Raw genomic sequence first — 21545 nt, forward strand, 5'->3', positions numbered from 1 at the left:
TCCATACTTCATATATTTGAAACTAAATAGATTTGTGAGCAAGCAAAGACTGACTTTTTTTTTTAGTATGGGAGCTTTGTTGGAATAAAATGTACAAGAGAAATCTTGCATTTTCCTGTTTACTTGAATATGCAAATTTTCAGCAAAGAGATAGGAACTAGAACAGAAATGTTTCCCAATGATCAGATTTTCTGGCTTTATTTAGAAGTGTGTTGTTAGTGTGTCTAGCTAACTGGTACATAAGACAGCTTAAGAGTTCAAATTCCTGTAAGTTGCTCCCCCTTCCTCTCCTTCTCCCAAAGAAAATCCTTTATGCCTCAAGCTGTGAAATTGTTTTCTTTCATTTTCTTTCTGTCTGTGGCTTTATGACATACTGATTTTTTTTCCTCTTTGTCTACAGCTGAAGATGCCTTCTTATCTGCTATTATAAATTACACAAATAGCTCAACAGTTCATTTTAAGCTGTCACCAACATATGTTTTGTATATGACATGTCGGTATGTATTGTCCAGCCAATACAGACCTGACATCACTCCTGCTGAGCGAACTCACAAAGTCATTGCAATAGTCAACAAGATGGTGAACATGATGGAAGGAGTGATACAGGTGAGTTACTCTGCCAAAATATGTCAAGGGAATTACCTACACGTTGTTGTTAATCTAGCAAACTTCTTAGCCTTTTTCTTAGTGTGACCCTTAACAGTAGTTGATTAAACAGTAATGCCTGCATTGACTGCCCTTTATGTCAGTGAATAATGTCAGTGGTATGAAACTCTCTCCTGAGCAATGTGGGAAGTTAGGGAGTGGCTGCTGCTCTGAAGATTATGTTCTCTGACAAGAGCTGACTTTTCTAGAAGGTAAGATCTTTGCAAACATTTCTGGCTGTGAACCCTTGTAAAACAAGTTGGATGGGCTTATTAAAGAATACTGTATAGGTAGCATTTGTTTGCACTGACTGATGCTTCAACATATTAAAAATAATGGTGGCTTTTAAATTTTGATCCTGTTACTTCTGCAACTTTTGTAACCACAAAAATGGTAATAAAACTTAGACATCTTGAACCACTCTCACACAACTGCTTTGTAAAGAGAAATAAAAGTTCTCAAATGTTCCAATATTTTATATGTAGTCTAATGCTCTTGCTACTATACGTGCAAGACTTCTACAGAAGCACAGGGGGAATTCTGTTTTGTGTAGAAATGCAGGATAAGATCCACTGGGTTGTCTGTGATATTAGACAATACCTTGCATTGTGTAACTTGATAAAACAGACTGGTCATTTTCTCAAAAAAGGGGTGCTAGTTCATGTATCCTCAGTAATTAAATTAATTAAACTTCTTTGTCTGCAGGTTTTTCTCAGAAGAAAAATTGAAATATGTTTCTATATTTATTAAAACAGGTGTGTTTGTTGCAAATAGTGCTGCCAGAGTAGCAGCAAGGACCCTGCTGCACTAAATACTGTATGGGCATAACAAATATGTCAGTCCTGCCTTACAGAATTTACAATTGCAAGTGCTACACAATAGCTTGATTAAGGGAGAGTAGGAAAGTGAACAACAGGAGTGGCATGAAACTCAAGCAAACCAAAATTGCTCAGCTTTTGTTCAGGTTTTGGAAAGATTTAGTGGAGTTTTCAGCAGGGGAATGTTAGCATTAGACCCCTGTGTAAACTTCTACAGCAGGCTCCCACCTTCCACAGGAAAGATTGGGAGGAAATGCTGATGTTGAGGACACTTTGCAATAAGAAAGTAAGATTTGCCTTCTGTGTACATTCCAAAGCTGATCAGAGACTGAAGAGCAGTTTGATTCTGAAGTGAAGAACTAGTACATTGCTTTGAATCTTGATGTCACAGTCAACAGATATTTGATAAAATTGAAATGGTATCAAAAATTAATATTCAGGCTCTTTTATTAAAAAGAAAAAGAAATAAAATCTGGTTGTGGAAGAGAGGAGACTGTGGCTATAGTGGAGAACCTGAACTGGAAAGAGCCCGCCTGCACATAAGCAATTCAGCTGCTAGAATGGAAAGTAAACAGAGAAGGGGTAGGCTTCAAATATAAACTGGAAGTTACAGGTCTGAATCAAAGAAAGTCACTCAGTTTATATAACTAATGTATACTAGTTACAATGAACCTAAAAAGACTTGTAGTGACGGAGGTGGGTACAGTGGGAAAGCAGAAATAAAGTTTTCCATTCGTAGTATTGAATGGCTAATGAGGTAGTTGCTAGAAGATACTAGTGGAGTGGACTCATCAGTTTTATTTGAAAACAAATCAAAGCTAGAAAGTAGATTATCCTGTGAAAACGTTCATTTACTGCACTGAGAAGGGCTTCCCAAGTCACATGCAGCCTTGTGGTTGTAAGCAAATGTATTTTCTATAATCCTGCTAATACTATTGCAAAACTGTTAAACTCAACTGTTTGTCTGGACTGGCCTTTGTGAAAGGCCATTCCTACAACCTTGTAACTCCAGCTGCAATCTAATCTCCAACCTAAATTTTAAGGAACACATCAGCAAGGAAGCAGTATTTGTGGTTTGTGAAAGATGTTGCCTAGTTGCAAGAAATAAACCAAAAGGAGTCAGAGGATGCATTAAGATTGGGAGGAGTTTTGCTTCAAATGCCATGCTGAAGGAGCCAGAGGAAAGGGGGGAAATGACACCTGGGACAAACGAGTAAAACTTAAGTGAATTTCAAGGTTAATGGGCTGAAGGCAAAGAAATAAATACATTGATTCTAATCATCAGTAAAATGTCTTTAACCTGGGCCTGTCTATTCATAGAGTATAAGTAGTACAGGCTAAGCTAAGTCAAATTACTTGATTTAAGGTGTAATGTAAGTGGTTGTAATGTAAGCTGTCACAGTCAAATTACCATGTAATAAATTGTATCACCATAGCTTTTTTGGTGTGTCTCAGCTGTAAAGCATTCCTGCACTGAAGGGGATCTGAAGGTGTGAGAGACAGAGAAAACAAATGAAAGGCAAGGGGAGAGAGGCACCAAAACAGAAGTAGTGAGAAGGTGCACAAACTCCTGTGCCTGTACTGTGGGAGTAAATTAATAACTGAGATCTTAATTTTGCCTGCCTAGATCAGAAAGGTATCAAGTCTCTTTGTGAAGTTACTCAAGAAGTACTTGCTAACAAATTGAATCTGTGACTTCATATATAATATTTGTATCCAAATATTAGAGATGACTTTGTATGAGGTAGGGATAAAATAGGAGAGATTTATGAGAAAGATCAGTGCTTCAATAAAAAATCAGGATTAGAAATTTGGTTCATATTAAAAAGCCTTTTTTTTATCCTTTTTTTTTTTTTTTCCCCAAAACATTCTGTGGCATTTTTCATCCTTTTTAAATTTTAACATTTGTTTGTAGAAGGAGCATTTCCTTTTCTTCTGTGCCAACACATCTTCAGTCAGTTAAGAGTGCTTTGGTTGGAAAGGGGGAGGAAACAAAAAAGCAGTGATTTGGTGTTTTGAGCTCTTAACTAAAATTGAAATAGTAGCACCTCAAATATTTGCATCTAAGTTCACCGTGTTGTGGGTGGGGGAAAGTGATATGGCTAGAAAGCAAAAAATAATTAAGAGCTCAGTTCTAAATAATCAGACAAACATCTGGTGGGTTCTTTTTTTTCTTTTAACTCAGTGTAGCTTTATATTTACCAACATTTAAGAAATTTAGTGTGGTATTTAATTTGATTCTTCTGTTGTTTCAAACAGTCTTTTTGTTCTTTAATTGTAAAGCCATGTATTAAATCTGTCCTAGGTGTTCTGTATATTTTGTTTGCTTTTGAATGTTGTTTGGTTGGTTTTTTTCTTCTTTTTGGATGGGGGTTTTCTGTTCCCTCCTCGTGTGTGTTTGTATATCGTCTCCATTGCAGCAGTGTGGGCAAATAGCTCCCAGGATCTGTTGTTTTTGTTGGCTAGTTACCCCATTGCCTGCAAAAATTTCTGCAAGGTTTCTGTGGCACACTGAGCATAGAATAACCACTCCGGGATGACAACTAGTTTAAAGCATTAATTCCTTGAATTAATTGTGACACGTGGGCACTTCAGTTCATAGCTGTTGTGCTACTGGTCCTATTAAAATAATTAATTTTTTAGAAGGAGCTCAGTTGCATCATAGCTAGTGATTAATGCATCTGTGTAAAACTGTGAACATGTGTTGTACCTTCATATTTAGTGTTTGATTTCTAAAGCTTTCATGATTGTTCACAAGTTTCTTTCTTCTATTCTGTTTGATTTCCTTCGTCCGTTTTTCTCCAGGAGGTAGACCAGGTTGATCAGGTAGGATATGTTGCTGGGAAGTGATCCTAGCTATGTTGGCTTAGCTCAGTTTCTCATGCTGCTTCCATATCAAAATACAATACTCAAACAGCTGGACTTGAACAGTTCATAACACTCATTCAGCAACTGGAACATGCAGTACTAAAATCCTTTTTTGACTTCGCAACTTTTACGGCATTCCATATTTTCTGCTTAACGCACTTCAATGTGGATATGAAATGACCAAAGTTCTTTTTCTTCCCTTTATTTTCTTTTTTTGTTGTTTGTGGTTCCTATTCTTTGGATTTCATCTGAGGTTGCCTGGCCTGGCATTTGTGGTCGGGAGATGGTGAGATAGATCAGTACTTGATACTGAATCACATGGTATCAAAGCCAGTGAGCGCAGTATCAGTGTGGCAGTGGGCAGTAGTGAATATGCGCTTAAAAGTGCACAGATTACCAGATACTGCATCTGCTAAGCTCGTAGCACTGTGTAATTAGATACTTACACTGTGGCTTTCATTGATACGGCTATTGGCAATTTATTAGCATTTCATGTGTTCAGTGAACATGTTAAAATTGAACTTAGTAGTTACAGCAATTGCAGTATTACATACAAACATTTTGCAAATATCTGGTATCTGAGAGATGTTTGGTGAAATGGGAAGAGGTACTGGTCTATCTTCGGAGCCTTTTTAAGCTGCCATGCCTTACCAGAAAATTACTTCGCTGTATTATTTCTTGCTTCTTTCCACTTACAGAAACAGAAGAATATTGCTGGGGCCCTTGCCTTTTGGATGGCAAATGCATCTGAATTACTCAATTTCATAAAGCAAGACAGAGATCTTAGCCGAATTACTGTGGATGCACAAGATGTTTTGGCACACTTGGTTCAAATGGCATTCAAGTAAGGCTGTCAAACTTCTGTTTTGTTTACCATTTTCTGTTTCTGTGTTCATAGAAAAACTTCACATTTCTGCCAAATTTTAGGTATGGAAATAATGTCTTTTGTGTATTGTTAAATATCTGAGAGGAAAACTTGCAAGAAAGGCTAGACTTACTACTTTGGCCAGATGCCTTGTTTTGTGAATATGAATCCCTGAGTTGTGCATGAGTTTCATCTGTTAGATGATCTTGTGATAGTTGAGGCCGCCAATGAAAATTTTAGGGAAATTTAGTTTGTGTTGATTGCTTTCTCTTAATTTAATGTGAAATTGTGCCGAAAGGTTAGTTTTGCTGTTAGTCTGTAAATACATAGGCTTAAATATTCCTGCGTCTTTAAAGTAATGAATCTTGTGCTCTTCAAGAGCTTCTAAATATAATCTACTTCTGTAAGTCTCATAAATAGCAATTTGCACAGTGGTTTTTTTGCACAGATTTTTCTTAAAAAAGGAAGGACAGGTTTTGGCTTGGAGTAAAAATCAAGCTATGCTTGTCAGCTCAGGCAATTACAATACTGATTAAAGGAAAAATTGAATGAAATATCCAAATGGGAAGGGAAACCCTCAGAGGAAAAGTGTCCTTGAATAAAGATAACAACATTGGCTGAGCACATTAATCAACAAGAAAGGCTTAATTGTTGTTTGTATTCAGATTTTCTTCTCCCTGAGCCACTACTGAACAAGTATTTCTCAGCAAATTTGTGTATCCAAAACTGATGTTTAGAGAAGTCCCAGTATACCTTGGGTGACTTAGACCCAGTACTCCCACTTGTAAGATGAATATTTTAAATGCAGTATTTTCATTTTTCTGCAGTATGAAATACTGTATTCTGTGCTCTTTTTGTACTGTGACAGGATTGGGAGACCTAACCATGGTTGAACTATTTAGTTTTGAGGGGCTGTGTTTCTCAGAAGAGCAGTATGTGTAGTTTGTGAAATCTTATCATTGCTTTCTGAACTTTGAAAAAGTTTCAGGGGAGCACCAAACCCCTTTGTATGGATTCCCACAGATATATTTTTTTTTCTGTTGGTAAATTTTGGGCAAGTAGGGTAGGTATAGCAAGTAGCTATTTTGACAAAGTCTTTCCATTTTTATATCATCTCTAATCACTCATTGTTAATGAAGCTGTGCCTTTTGCCACAGCTCAGTGTCTTGAATTGGTGTCTTAAAATAACTTCCTGCTGCTTTAATTGGCCAGGTAGTCACGAAAGACAGAATATTGCTGAGGCTGGGAAGGAATGGTGCTGTATTTTTCTCTCTGCATTATAAGCAGTGTGGATGCAAAAGTATTCTTGAATTTTAGCTGTGTGAATTCCCCTTAGTGTAACATGGCAGAGTCCAAATGCATGTGTTAACTTTAGGAGATCCCTGAAATACATACTTAGAAGACAAATAAAAAAGCACAACTGAAGCATGAACAGAAAGAAGTCTATTGTGCAAATGTCACTTGATGGTAACCGGCATACTCCCAGTACTGGTTGAAATTGCCATGGATTTAATTTCTAGCAATTGTGGGTATTTCATTAAAAATGTTACCAGTGAAACGGAGGGGGAGTTTTAGAAAGCCATGAAATATTTTCTTGTATACTTGTGTTTACAATTTGATTCCTTTTTAGTTTCAGTTTTTAACAGAAAACATATAAATGAATTAGCAAAAACAGAGTTAAAGAAAATGTTTAATTATTTGAAAAGAAAGAATACTGAAACAGATTTTCATTTCAGGGTAGTTAAAGGTAAGAGAAATAAAAGAATCAGAAAATTTCTCACACAAATCCCTAGGGCCATTTCAGGATTTTGTGTGTTGGGTCAGAACATGATTTTTTTTTTTTTTTTTTTAAGTACTACTCTTGCTAGATTTTAAAATTTTAAAAAATGTATTTCTGTTTGGAAAAAATTATTTTTACAAACTTATGGAACCCAAGGTTGGCCTGACAGCATCTCTTCATGTAGCATATGACCTTCACTTACCAGTGTGGTAGCAATATTGCATGTAAAGATCTGTGCTTGTTCCCAGACACTTCACTTCTTTTTCCAGTGTTCCTAGGAAAGGTATAGGAAAATTGGTCTCTCAGGCCTTTTTAAAAGTATTATTGGGTTTCCTGTAATCACATTAATAACACAGAAACTTCAGGTATCTTGTAATTTGATAGAACTCTTTTCTTCAGAACCATTTTTAATGAACACATAGAGGATTTAAAATTTACTTTTTTTCCCCATTCCCTTCCAGGTACCTGGTTCATTGTCTGCAGTCAGAGCTTAATAACTACATGCCAGCATTCCTTGATGATCCAGAGGAAAATAATCCTCAGAGGCCTAAAATAGGTCAGACTACTTGATCTTTGTGTCTTCCAAGCCATACTATTAATTGTTAAGGAAAAAATCTATATATATTAGTGGTACTATATTTACAAGTTACCTTAACCCCTGAGAATTATTTGCATCAATTTTGCATGGATGATTCGGCTCTCTGCTGAATTTGGTCCCTTAAATCTGTATCCTCCTTGTGCCAGGGATTCTGAAACTCGATGCTGTGCTCCAGATGCAGTCTCTCAATGCTGAATGCACAGGAAGGATTGCTTCCCTCTCTCCCTCCTGCTAGCTGCACTGCTGCTGACTTAACAGCTTAGTATGCAACACTGTTTAATCACATTCAACTTGATGTCACTGGGATCTCTCCATAAGTTTCATCAGGGTTGCTTTCTGTCCTGGTGGCACCTGTCCTGTGCTGTCACACAGACCTACTCCGTCCCAGATGCAGCACTTGGCAGTTGCCTTTGACATTCATGGAGTCCCTGTCAGCCCATTTCTCCAGCCTACTGAGGCCCTTCTGAAAAATACTGCTGCTCTTTACTGTTGCTCTTTACTGTATCAGTATTTTGCCCCCTTTTGGTGTCATCTGTGAACTTGGCAGGGAATGTACTCCATCCAATTGCTCAGATCATTAATTAAAGTCATTAAACAGCATCAGTCTCATCTCAAAACATGAGGGATGCCACTAACGCATGATGGCCAACTGGACGTTGTATCTGCAGTGCAAATCCACCAAGTCCTATGGTCCAACCAGTTCTCTCTGTGCATTGCCATCGGCTTATCCAGTCCTCACCTCAGCTGTTTCACTGTAGAGCTGTTATGGGAGAACCTGATCAAGTACCTCCCAGCTACTAAGGTCAGGCTGACTGGCCTTGTAGATTCCTGCCAGGGTTCTCTGCCATGATACTTGAAACATTTTGCTTGCTTCACAGCAGTGAACCTTTCTGGGCTGTTCCTGTCCAGGAGAGCACCCTGCTCAATGTGTACGATCACCCTGTGTCTGTAATCCTGGCTCAGTGACTGTGCTCAGACTTCCAATGCTTCAATAATTGAAGGAAAGGTGATCTGCAGAGCAATTAAATACAGTCATTCTGTTGAACTGCAGAGTATTTATACAAATTTCATAGATGCTTTCTGGTACTTTAGGTGTTAAGCTTTCTGTTCTTGCTTTTTTCCCGCATTGAACCTTTAAGGAAGACTAAAGATGCACGGCTATGTTTGTAGTGCCCTGTATGGTGAGAGTACTTCTGGGGACACAAACCCAGAAAATGTAGCAAACTGATACTGGAATAAAGGCAGATGCTGTTCTTATTTCAGTTATTTTTGAGCTGCGTTATAGATTTCTTATAACCTACAGATAATTTTTTCAGACACAATCCTGAGTTTCGATTCTAAAAAAACTAATTTAATGGTCTTTTCAAAAGAGATTTCAGATTAAAAATACTGCTTTAAAGAAGACCTGGAGATAAATGTGTTGCTTCCACTAGGACACACATGAGGATGTTTGCTCTTGGTGATGCTAACAGAAGTCCCTATTTCTTGTTAGTTATTGCAATGCAGTAATTGGAAAATGGGATTTTGAATAATGTTTTAAAAATCTAATGTGTAAACAGAAGGTGCATTCTATAGTTTAAGTGTGTCATACAATGCAAATAACTTCTGCTGAAATTTCTGAGTACAATTTGATACTTAACTTCAAGAAGCTATGGAATAATTGGAATATGTATTTGAAACAATAGAATATGAAGGTTTTAACTTGGTATAAAAACTAATAGAAAAATCAGTTTACTAAAGTGAGGATGTGATTTAAATGTTGGGTATAGCCAGTTATTTACTTGTATGATAAATATTTTCCCCCAATAATTTATTTTCGTTTCAGGGGTTACATTCCGCCTAACATTTTAATATTGCTCTATCTTGAAAACCATGGAGCAGTACATGTATTTCTGAAAGCCTGTATAACTTAAATACATGTTCCACCTAGCATTCACCAGCCTGACTTCAGTGTCTCTGTGTTACTGCCTAAGCCAGGTGTACACTGCAGTATGTGAACATGACTGACTCTTTGTTTTATCCCTGTAGATGATGTGCTGCATACCTTGACTGGAGCCATGTCCCTGTTGCGACGATGTAGAGTGAATGCTGCTCTAACTATACAGCTCTTCTCCCAGCTGTTTCATTTTATCAACATGTGGCTTTTTAACAGATTAGTTACAGCCCCAGATTCAGGGTTATGTTCACATTACTGGGGAGCTATTGTTCGCCAGCAGCTGGGCCACATTGAAGCCTGGGCAGAAAAACAAGGTTTAGAATTGGCTGCTGATTGCCACCTGAGCAGAATAGTACAGGTGAGTGTATTTATGATTAACACTTCTCACATACTTGTATATTCAAAGAGAATATTTGCCTATGCTGTGTTCCTAGAAAATAGTATGTGGACAAGAATGGCTTGTGTGAATCAATCCTGGAACACTGGGGTAGCATTGAGGTAAAGACACAAAATACGTTTTCAACATCATTAATGGTTAATTTACAAGTGAAATGAATAGTGAACATGGATGTTAAATTTCTGGTTTATAAGACTGAGCTGTAACTATGTTGAACAGAGACAGGAAGAGTTGCTGAAAAATTGATGTGCTTAATTTATTATAGATTTAGTATTATTTCATCTTTTGGTACAGGAAATATATTTAGTGTTTGTTTTGGGGATATTTATGTTGCTTCTGTTACAAATCTGGCTTCTTGCTTTCTCTTTTCCTATCTCTTATCTAGAGAGCATTTAGACACAATGCTTAAGGTTTCATTCTGGTTTGAATTTGTCATCTGTGACTTTTTTCTCCCCTCTAGGCAACCACACTGCTTACCATGGACAAATACTCACATGCAGATGTTCCAAATATTAACAGTACTTGCTTTAAGCTGAATTCTCTGCAGCTACAAGCTTTGTTGCAGAATTATCACTGTGCTCCAGATGAACCACTCATCCCAACAGTAAGATTCTTCTATCACTCTTTGTGCAGTTTTAACATACCTGAGATAAAAAAACACTGTCTGTAAACAGCTATCTTATCTTTGGTGGATGTACTTCACTGACTCAAGCAGGATATTATCAAGAATCTCTTACACTGAGTTGGACAGAAAGGTACCACTCCATGCTGCATGTATTCAGAGAGGTGTCACTGCATCTTACACCATTTGTCATGAAATACAGAAAGGTGGTAGAAGAGAACACAGCACCCCTAAAATTTGGTTCTGTGTATAACCAGAAGGAACGAAGATTGATAATTTGTAGAAATCAAAGGAAAGCATCAGGAACACTAGGCTTTTTCACATGTAGGATGTAAAAATCCATGGATCTTGAATCCCTTCATACAAACAGTGGACAGATTGTCCTTTGGCTAACATGTTGACACCTGGAATTTGTATGTATATATCTGTATAATGTTGCATTTGGAACTGGTTTTTTATCTTGATATTTAAGATTACTGACTATTCTAAGTTTTATCCATGGCAAAAGTCAAAAGACAGTGTAGTGTGTTCCTTGCAGAACTGTAAAAAACACTCTTCAGGTAAACTCTAGTAGTTCACTGATCTCAAAAAAAAAAAATAAAAGGCAGAGGCAGTCTAATATTTATATAGCTGAATGCATTGTGTACAAAGTCCATGTTTTATTAACTTTAGATACATTTGTTTATTAAATCAGAGACACTAATACAACAGCTCTACAGGTGTAGGGGGAGGAGGGACTTGTAGCTTGGAGATGTTTTTATATATCGGCTACCAAACCACAAAGTCTTCTGCTGAAGAACATAATCTATATTACCTGTTTACACATAGGTAGAATTCCATAGTTGCTTGGTTTATTATTATAAATATTCAATTAAAAGCATGCACCACAAGTTTGAAAAATACCAAAGTAAAAATAAGAGTTTCTGTCACATTTGCTAATACAGTTATCTACTAGATGTCATAAAATAAATCATTGCAGTGTTCTGACTATACATAGCGAAGCCAAAGAAGTTTTATATCTGGTAATTTATTTTCCAGTTTGATTTTTCTTTCAATCTTAGCATCTTCTTAATGTTAGGTTTTTTAACTTCATGAAGTTATCCCTTTGTAGTAACAGTGTCTTTCTGCCTTCTGTCCAGGAATTGATAGAGAATGTAGTAACTGTTGCAGAAAATACGGCTGATGAACTTGCTCGCAGTGATGGCCGAGAAGTCCAGCTGGAAGAGGATCCTGACTTACAGCTACCTTTTCTTTTACCAGAAGATGGCTATTCCTGTGATGTTGTCAGAAATGTTCCAAGTGGTTTACAAGAATTTTTAGATCCTCTCTGTCAAAGAGGTTAGTTCTCTTGTTGTTCTACGATGATCTGTGTAGCAAACACAGAATGCAAAATATATTTCAGTTAAGTGTAAGCCACTTTTTCTTTGTGTATGTTTCAATCTTTCTATACTACGTTCTTCAAATGTTTACTTTTGCAACCCATCAAAATTATTAAGGTTTTTTAATCCTTACCCTTTCTTCCTGCCCCTCTCATTCAGTTTCCAGGTTCTAAGTATGCAGTGCTGAGTTACTAGTGCTTGCTGAAACATTGTTTTGCCTTCGCTCCAAAGCTTTTTTTGATTTTTAAAATGAATGTGAATTGAATAGTTAAATCATTTTTTTTTTTACTCATCAGCTGCTTCCATGTAACATTAAAAAAAACCCCATGAGCTTAAAATGGTTCTTTCACTGTTGATCAGTGTAAGAACTTAGAGTTTGGACATTTGTAGTCCAACAGAATTTCAGATGACAAGTAAATGATAGATCTTGTGGTTGCATGAAGTTGACTTAAACTTGAGAAACTAAAGCAGGGGGTCTGTCGGAGCATTTACGGTAAATGAACAAGTTATAATATTTATTTGGTGCTACTCAATTTTATTAGAATTTTTAAATCTTCTGCTTACAAGCAGTTGTTTAAAAAATTTGTACAGGAATGTTGAGATAAATAAGAGGCTGTAGCAACGAAGGCTATTGAAAAAGCAGCCTTGCTCTATACTGGAGTGAAGCTTTGCAATTGTTGCTTCCAACTTAGTTTATAGAAAAGCCATATTCTTGCACTTAAAAGAAAAGTAGGAAACTGATTGTTTTGGAAGTCCAGTGAGTAACAGAGGATGTAGTCTTGAGGTAAAAGGAGACTCTTAGAATAAATTCTTTAATTAGTAAGTATAATTCAGTTACCATACAAATGGCTGTATATTCATTATAAGTAAGGCTTTTTTAATGCATACATTGAAAATTTTACTTCTTGGGTATCCCTTAAATTATGCTGAGGGACTTTTTGCAGTGAAACAGTGTAAACTGAATTGCTGAAAAATGTTCTTTATGAGGAGGAGAATATCATATATTTGGATGGAGTGATTGATAAATTCTGTGTGATGTGGATTCTCCATGTCCCTGATTTAGGAGACAGTGTTGGATATTTCTGAACTGCTGTGGCTTCTTTTTCAAAATTCTAGAAATTTTTCAAATAACAATAAGTAAATCAACTAAATGCCTGTTAATTGCAGTGTTGCATTTAAAAACATCTTGAGTGCAGGCAGAGCTGCTCCTCTGCTAAATCTATGCTGAGACTGGTTAGCTAGACCCTTTGTAAAGTAGATTTCTGTAGCACTGTCTTAATCAGAGTTCTGGTAGTTTGTATTCTAAAAGATGATCTGGTTGGTAAAAGCAATATTTTACAGGCCTGGAGTTTTCTATGAGCTTGCAGTGTTTTTAAATAAGTATGTTTCTCAGAAGCAACTGCTATAGAAGTGTAGTATTTTGTAGGTAATAGCATAAAATTGCAGTAAAGCCCATAATGGCATCTGAGATACAAGATTTGACACATTAATGAACACAAAAAGATGAATACTATTTTATTTTAATTAATCCCTTGAGAAAATACCATGACTATACTGATGTTACTTTTTCCTTTAGGTTTTTGTAGACTAACACCTCATCCACGCTCACCAGGCACGTGGACAATATACTTTGAAGGTGCAGATTATGAAAGTCACCTGTCACATGAGAATGCTGAGCTGGTAAGTATTGATTCAGTGAATAATTATCAACTGAAATCCTGGCAAGCCATTGAGTTTTATGTGATCAGTTTTAGTCCTTACTAGGAAGAATAGACTTCATTGTTAAACATGTAGTTCATAAGTGAATTGGTGCATTTAAGGAACTGTTTGCAGATTTTTTAAAGTCACTGTTTTTCTAGGCTGTAGCATGATTATAATTTTCACATAAGCAAACTTTGTCCTATTCCCCCAGTCTGAGAATAAACTGAAGAAATTTCTTCTAAACACAGGCAAAAATATATATGGACATGGGTCTATAAATAACTTGTGAATGGAAGTGCAGGCTGCTTTTATTTATAAACTAGCAGTTACCAACCAGATATTTAGTATTAATTTCTAGTCTCGTGCTTTTCCCTGAAGAAAAAAGAATTTAGTTTTCCTTTACATTATACTTAGTAAAAAATGGTCTCACTTCAGTGCAAGGTAGTTGTTTTTTTCTGTTGTAAGGGTTTGTTTGGTGGTGGATTTTTTCTGCTTGTCTGTTTGAATATCAAAGTTACAGAACAGCTTGGTTTTGGAAAGATGGTGGCTTTATGTGAAATAATTTTTAGAGCAGCTAAACAGAAGTAGCTTCATATTTTAAATTAGTATTTTCAGCTTAAAAATGACTTGCTTTTCTAATACTTGAACTCAATCAGAAAGTATTAATATTTTTTTGAATTACTTTCCTTGGCTTGTATTTTTACTTCTCATGGGTCTTGTGGATCTCGTAGTTACGTTTCAATATGAATACAAGCTAAGGTGTTCCAACTGACAGGCTTCAGCTAATGAAGATTGTGATTAAAACTTTTTGAGTTGAGGAGCTGGCAATGTTGAAAGATATTAAAAAAAAAAATACTGAACATGTTTGGGGGCTCAGGCTGTATTCGAGAGTATTCAGAAATGAATTGTTTTTGAAATTTATTTCAAAGGTTTAACTCTGCCTTTGTAATTAATTGGCTTTGTAATAGTTCTGCAAAGAAAACATCATCTTCTAGATGCAGCACTAAAAACTGAGCTATGTAGATCACCCTCACATTTGTAATAGGAGCTTATGGAATCTGAACTTCAGTTTTTGTTAAAATTTACTACAATTTTATAGACCTGTTAAATTTCAATTTTTGATTCATTAATAATCTCTTTAGCGAATTAAAGAAGGAGAAACAATGAGTGGACCTCAAAGTTTCAGCAGTGTAGTATAACACAGGTATAGTACTTAATCTGAATCCATATTAATCAAATGTTAGATATTGTACCTGTAAAATAGATACCAGGTACATTATTTGGGATTTGAGACCTGCTGCTCTAACAAAGTAGTTTTGTTTGTAATGAACTATTTTGCTTAGTTACTTTCCTAGCCTGGCAGTGAACATGAACTTCTGAATTTTTTCTTCTTTCCCCTTTGCTGTTTGATAGGCTCAGCCTTTGAGAAAAGAACCTGAAATTATCACTGTAACACTAAAAAAACAAAATGGAATGGGACTGAGCATTGTTGCTGCCAAGGTATGGAAGTCGGTTTGGTTACGTGTTATTGAAAAAAGCTTCTGTTCTTATCAGCCTACTGTGGAATATGTTAATGGAAAAAGTCTGTTTCCCTTAAGTTGGTTGTGCACATTGTGTTGATCATGCTTTTATTCTGATTGGGGTATGTTTTGGTAAAATACACAGATGTGGACAATGCAAATGGAAACACAATATTGTTGCAGTTATTAAGACATTTAAATTCAAAACTCTGCTACTGGTTTATTTAGTTTTCTCAGAGCCAAAAATTGGCAGTATTATTAAACTTAAAGTTAATAAACAGGTGTATTTATCACTTCTGCTGAAAGTAAAGAAGTAAATACAAAGAATGGGTCTGGGGGTTAATTGATGAATGAACAAAACAATTCAAACGTATACATTAAAGTTTGAATACTTTCTGCTATGAAGAAACCTTATCTTTTGCACAGTGCAAAAATGCAAGGTGCAAGAATGGCTTCAGTTTTGTTTCTTTACAGCAGAGACCTACAGCATAGTAGCCAAAATTGTGGGTGTATGCTGTACCTAGTAGCACTGAATAGTAATGTATAGAATGCACATACAGCTCCAGCCACCAGATGGAAGACTCCACTAGTTGGTTGGTTTTGCTCTATTAACTGGATCAAGTAGCAGACGCAATCTTTTGAGTTTAAAACTTGTTACAAATTATGCAGCAGTGAGACTCAAAATTCTGTGTTGTAGTCACGTGGTGTGCAACAGATGGAACAAGTCTTTCCTAATGTCTCTTCACTGTGTAGTATGTGAAATTTCAGAGTACTGTGGTTCTCCTTGGCACTCAGTGCACGAACTGAAAATGTGATTGTTTTACTTTTAAGTTACCTTGCATAGTTAATTGCTTCTAAACAGCACTGTTTGGTTTTTTGTTTTTTTTTTTACAACTTTCACTCATTTCATAGTCTGTTTTTGAAATGGTAATCTTGCATGGTATCAGCTTTTAAGAGTGATTTCTGACATCTGTAAAGGAATGCCGGGTGTCAGGTGTATAATGCTGAACAACCAGCAGTTATTGAGGAAATAATTCAGGATCTGAAAAATGTAAGTCAATATTCTGCTCTGATTTTAGTGGAGTGGGTTAATAATTTGAGAAGCAAATACTTGATCTTGACACTGAGTTAAATATGCATCAGACTTCTGACTGCCATCTGCATTTCTGTTGAATGTTTCAAAATGTGCCATGGAAGTAATTTTTCTTCCATTTTACCCTGAGAAATCTGGTTTCTCATCTAGAGTGAAGCAGCATATTACAGGGGGAAAGTTTCCTTTTTCATTGGAGCTGGCTGGCTTCTAGATGTTGTTTTAACAACTGACATTTAACTTCCATTAGCAGTATGTAACAGTGCTACTGGTCCGTGTGTAAGCTTGATCTGAAAGTTTTTTATGTTATTTAATGCATTTCATGATTTCTTTATCATGATCAGTCATGGAAGCAACAGTTCTCATCTCTGCACAGTTGCAGAAACACTGGTTCAGACAGTCATTGCATTTCATCTTACTGCTGTGTGCTGCACTAATACTGGAATTTGGGTATAAGAACAGTTACGTTATAAATTTTGGTCTGAAATAAGCAAGAAACGGATTGTTTTAGTTTTGGTGTATGTACAGTAGAAGCTTCTGCTTAATATGAAGTCATCAGAAGGTTCATTGGATAGAAATGATCGTATGCGTTACATTTGAGAGAAGTTGCTGTAGTAATTAAGTAGGATTATTTTCAAGAGGTTCAAAGTTGCTTTTTGTGAGTAATTATTACCATGTTTTTCCTGTAAGAGGGTTCAGTAAAAAAAAGAGTAACGAAGAATACAAAGAATACACAAGCACTACTTTTCTCAATCTGGTCAGAGCAGAACAGCTTAGAGAATTGAGTGAGTGTGACTGAAAAGCTAGGAAGGGTTGGTGCATTTTTTCTTTCTATTCCTTATCTTGTTGATATTTACTAGTAATTTTTTTTCTACATATCTCAAGTAGTATACTTTTACCAGCATAAAAGTTAAAATTCTCATTTTTAACTTTGAAAATGGAGGAAAAAGTGCAGTAGACCATTTCTTAACATTTTCTAAACATTAACTGGATGGAATACCTGAAAGGAGAGGGAGAGGCAAGTATGAGAATAGATTCAGATTTTTCTAAACTTTTTAATAGTAAAATGTTGGCCGTTAATTGCTCATAAAGTTGAAGAAATGAAAGCTCATACTTTCAGAAATACATAGTTGCTGCTGCCTTGCACAGGAGCCCAGTCTGATTGCTGATCCAGCTGTGTTTATTGAACTATTGGTTTCTACAGTGCTTCAAAAGGGCTGTAGCAGTAGAAAATGCAGTGGCTGTTCAACAGGCCCTGCTCCAACAAGTGAAGGACAACCCTGAATCTGTTTAGCTTTTGTTAGGAAAACAGTTCTTTTCCTGTGATGTGACAAAATACTTGCTTTCAGTAGCATGTTGTGAGAACACCTTTGCATGTCAGTGCTGACCTGCCTTTCTTGATTCGTGTTAGGGGCTTCTCATACTTGTCACGGGCTTTGGATGAAGCTTGTTAAAATGCAGTTTGATGATATTCTAGAGGTGGACAAAATGGGCAGATTTTCAAGAGATCATAAAAATAATACCAATGGACTGCTTTTCTTCCTTCTACCCATTGCAAAAGAATTCATGCTTTCCTAGTAAATCTTTGCTCATCTCTGAGGAAACATCTAAAAATTTCTAGTAATTATTTGAGTTTTTATTAGTTTTGGGTTTTATTAGATTTAAGTCTGTGCCAATTAAGAGTTTCGAATGAGGATATTAGAAATCATACCTTACATAATACCTTTACACCAAATATTCATAATTATCAAGTAATCATCACTCCTTCCCTGCTGCAATCAAAAAAAAAAGAGGATTGAAGCTGAAGCAAGGGTTGTATAAGCAGAGATGGGATGCAGCTTGCATTGAAATTCTGTGCATCTGCTTATTCTTACGATAGGAGTATCACCTTGGGATGCTAGGTGATTGCAGACGTGTACATTAATGTAAAAACAAACCAAAACCTGAAGAGGTGAGTCAAGGTGTATATGAAAGTGTTGGGTCTCTGGGGAACCCTGTATTGGATCCTCTTCCCCCCTAGTGATAGGTAAAATGTTTAAGTGCATTACATCTTTCACTTTCTAGTCACAGCTACTCATTTTAGTTAATTAGAAGTTTTAAAGGCCTGCCAGGAGTACCAGAGAGAGCAGAAATTCAGAGAGAGCATCACCTAATTCACCTCACTTTGGTGTTTTCTGAGGCGGGACAGCCCCTCTGAGCAAACATGTAGTAAGTGCATATGCTATATGCACACATAGTAGGAAAACAAGTTTAGCTATGAAACAGCTGTTAGCTGCCAGAGCAGTGTAAACAGTGTAGCAGCATTTCTTAAACTGAATGCTTTAAACTAATTTTTGTTTAAAATTCAATTGTATAGCTTCATATGTGATCCAGAAAAATAACTTCTTGTTCTGCCCTTTGGTACATTTGTGTGTTTTCTTACAGTAATACTCTGTAGCTTTATTAGCAATAGTTTTTGTAATAGGTATATGGAAATGTAGTTGGTAGGAGTGGTCGGGCATAGGGAACGGGGAACAGTGTTGCTTTTTGAGGTTGTGTGCAGACTTTGATTGCTCTAACCCTGAAAGATGTTTTGATGTTAAAAGCTGCCAGACTCCCAACCACATTGTGGTTAAGTTTTTATGAAATCCAGATGATTGGAAGCTGCGTGTGCATGCAGTTTACTTTAAAAATATATCACTTTTTTGGGGGCTTTCGCATGTGACTTTTTAGCCATCTGTGGGCCAGCACATTACTTCCTGTTTAATTTGGAGGTTTTTGTCTTTAGTACAAAAGGGCTCCCTTTTTGTTTTTTCTAGCAGTTTTCAGAGTTTAATAAAGCCTCTAAAGTAAATGGAAGTCAGAACAGCATAACTGATTACGTAAGGGTCTGAATATTGTATTGGTTATAGCTGCTGTTGATAAATGATACAGTGTGTCATAGCATCGAGCTCCGAGTTATCTTGATGGGTATCTTGGAAAATCCAGCAGACTAGAGCTGGTGGTTGCTGTTGAGGGCTGGAAGAGAAGTGGAGAATTGTTTTTTTTCTTTCAAGGATCTGTAGTCCCGGAGATCAAAATGTGGTTTTCTGTTGTTGGAAGAACAGAATCCATGGTAAGTCCGTTCAGGTTTCTGTTGGGACTGTTTTTCTCTGAAGTTTTACTATCCCTGTACTTTTTCCTGCTCTCTTGCCTGTTTAAACCTGCCAGTAGTTATTTGTTCATGTAGCAACTATGTAATACAGCATGCAGTTAAATATAGTCAGATGTTAGTAGCTAACTTTCTAAAATCTAGAAAGAAAAAACTAATTTTTAGCTTGTTCTTCATATGCACTTCTGAAACTTGTGGAAGTGACTATTAATATTTAAAGTTTCAGGTGTGATAACTACTGTTTTACTGTGCCAGAGCATGAATAGCATGACCTGTGATCTGTTTACTTGTCATACTAGTTGGCTTTAATCCAGGTTCCTCTGAAAGTCTGTTTTCCTCTTATAAAATCTTAGTAGAATAATTAAAATTGATGTCCCAAAGAGTAGAAGATTTTTAATACTCTCTAGACCCTTCTGAAAAGACCAGAACGTGCAAAGTCATTGCACTTAGGGTGTCTTATTCAGTATGTTTGCAGAGGAGAGGCATTTCAATTCTGTTTAGGTTACTATTGCACGAAAGAAAGGATTCCCATGTTCTGCAGGAATGATAGAGCAAGTTTTATTGATTAATCTTTGCATGCTGGTTATACTCACCAGTGTATTGCGATTTAGTTCTTTAAAGTATGACACATTTCTACTTCTTGTCCAGTCATCTCGTAGTAGTATAACAGAAAAAGTTACTTTAAAATATATACAAGCACCTTAAAATACTTATGTATATGCCCCTACTGGCACATAAATCAGAGTGTATTTTCTAGGATTTTTTAACAGGTAGTCCAATTAAGTAGTGCTTACTAAAATAGGATCAGATGTTTCTTTTTTCATAAAAGCATTTTAAACATGAGTGTTACAGTTCAGCAGTAAATACTCTGGGGAACAGACTTACTGTTCTAAAAACAAGTATGTGACATCTTACCCATAAATAATTTGCATTATTTGGCAATGTTGTTTGTTCTTAAGGGTAAACTAAATTATTCTAAGTTGCTTTAATTGCTAAACCATTGCTTGTCATTTTATATTTAGTACTCAATTCAAGGTGTTAAATTTAAGGAGGGTTTGAGACTACAGGAATATCAATTTTGATGTAAATTTTTTTTCAAGGTTTTTTCTACTAATATCTTGTAGGAGATCCATGTAGAAGGAACAGGCTTAAACATTCATTTAATGATCTTTTCCCAAGATTGAAAATTATGCTTACAGTTAATAATGCTGGTAACAATAGACAAATCGCGATCTTTCTAACCTGTGTTTGCAAATATAGACAGCTGATAGGATTTTTTTAAACTGTTAGCTATTTATGTGTCTTCTAGGTCTTAATTTTTCAGATAGTTCAGTATTTGAAGTCGTCTTGTGTCTGTATTTTCTATTTAAGGAAATTATCTGGCACTTCCTCCCAGCATCAATTAATTGAAATGTTTCAGTAATAAGATTTAAAATTGTTTTGTGGAGGTGTTTTTTTGGTTGGTTTTGTTTGGGTTTTTTTTTGTTGTTGTTGTTTTTGTTTTTGGTTTTTTTTAAGTGTTCAATACTAATTCACCTCAGTGGTCTAAACTACTGGTGTTGCCTTAACAGGCTTCTTAGGAGGGCCTTAGTGAAAATACAGTATATAATTCTCATTTCCAGAACAGATTTCTCAGTCTTGCAGAAATAAAATAGTGTGTAGGTTGCTGGTTTTAGTCTTTATCATGAACAAATAAGTAGCTGTGTGTTAGCAATTTGCCTGGGCTTTGTTGAGTCCTAACTTCCAGCAGAGTTTTTGTTTAAATTTTGGTGCCCTGTAAATGTTGTACAAAATCTTGTTCATGTTTTTATGTGCTGTGCAAAATCTGAAGGTTACACCATCACAGTGTGATTGTTCTTCTCAGTAGCTGTGAGACCTCAGTTCTGCTCAAGTGGAGTGGGTTTTGTCTTACTTTTTTGCTCGTATTTAGATTGTTATTGCAAATAGGTGACCCAGACCTGTATTTTAGGCCTTCTGAAAGAAAGTGAGTTTTAAAATCCATGTGCCATTTCCTCATTGCACTAATACTCTGTGTATGGAGGTACTTTTTAACATGCCTGCTAAAAATGTAGTGCACGTATACTGTAGCTAGAATTCCTGTACCAGACTTCATTAAATTCTGGCATTCTTATAACTTTGAAAATTCTGTTTAGATACATGTTAATACAGCATTTTAATTAAAATTTTTTTTACTTC

At 36.1% G+C, this 21545-nt stretch overlaps 1 protein-coding gene across 16 annotated transcripts in view; it reads left to right on the forward strand.

Annotated features, from left to right (window-relative positions):
• Window positions 1-21545, forward strand: part of AFDN (afadin, adherens junction formation factor) — a 119409-nt gene that overhangs the window by 61552 nt on the left and 36312 nt on the right. For 11 of the 16 annotated variants that reach the window (XR_014227366.1, XM_082303153.1, XM_082303143.1 and 8 more), the window contains exons 14-22: window positions 401-606; window positions 4269-4289; window positions 5030-5175; window positions 7438-7532; window positions 9603-9868; window positions 10368-10511; window positions 11669-11867; window positions 13485-13588; window positions 15023-15109. Coding sequence is in view for 15 of the 16 variants with exons in the window: in XM_082303153.1 (XP_082159279.1) it covers window positions 401-606; window positions 4269-4289; window positions 5030-5175; window positions 7438-7532; window positions 9603-9868; window positions 10368-10511; window positions 11669-11867; window positions 13485-13588; window positions 15023-15109 (1268 nt within the window). In the remaining variant the exon portion in view is untranslated. The remainder of the gene's footprint in view (window positions 1-400; window positions 607-4268; window positions 4290-5029; window positions 5176-7437; window positions 7533-9602; window positions 9869-10367; window positions 10512-11668; window positions 11868-13484; window positions 13589-15022; window positions 15110-21545) is intronic. The other 5 variants (XM_082303141.1, XM_082303145.1, XM_082303142.1 and 2 more) reach the window with 1 other exon arrangement.

The sequence above is a fragment of the Coloeus monedula genome, assembly GCF_965178545.1.
Source record: "Coloeus monedula genome assembly, chromosome: 2".
Lineage (NCBI taxonomy): Eukaryota > Metazoa > Chordata > Aves > Passeriformes > Corvidae > Coloeus > Coloeus monedula.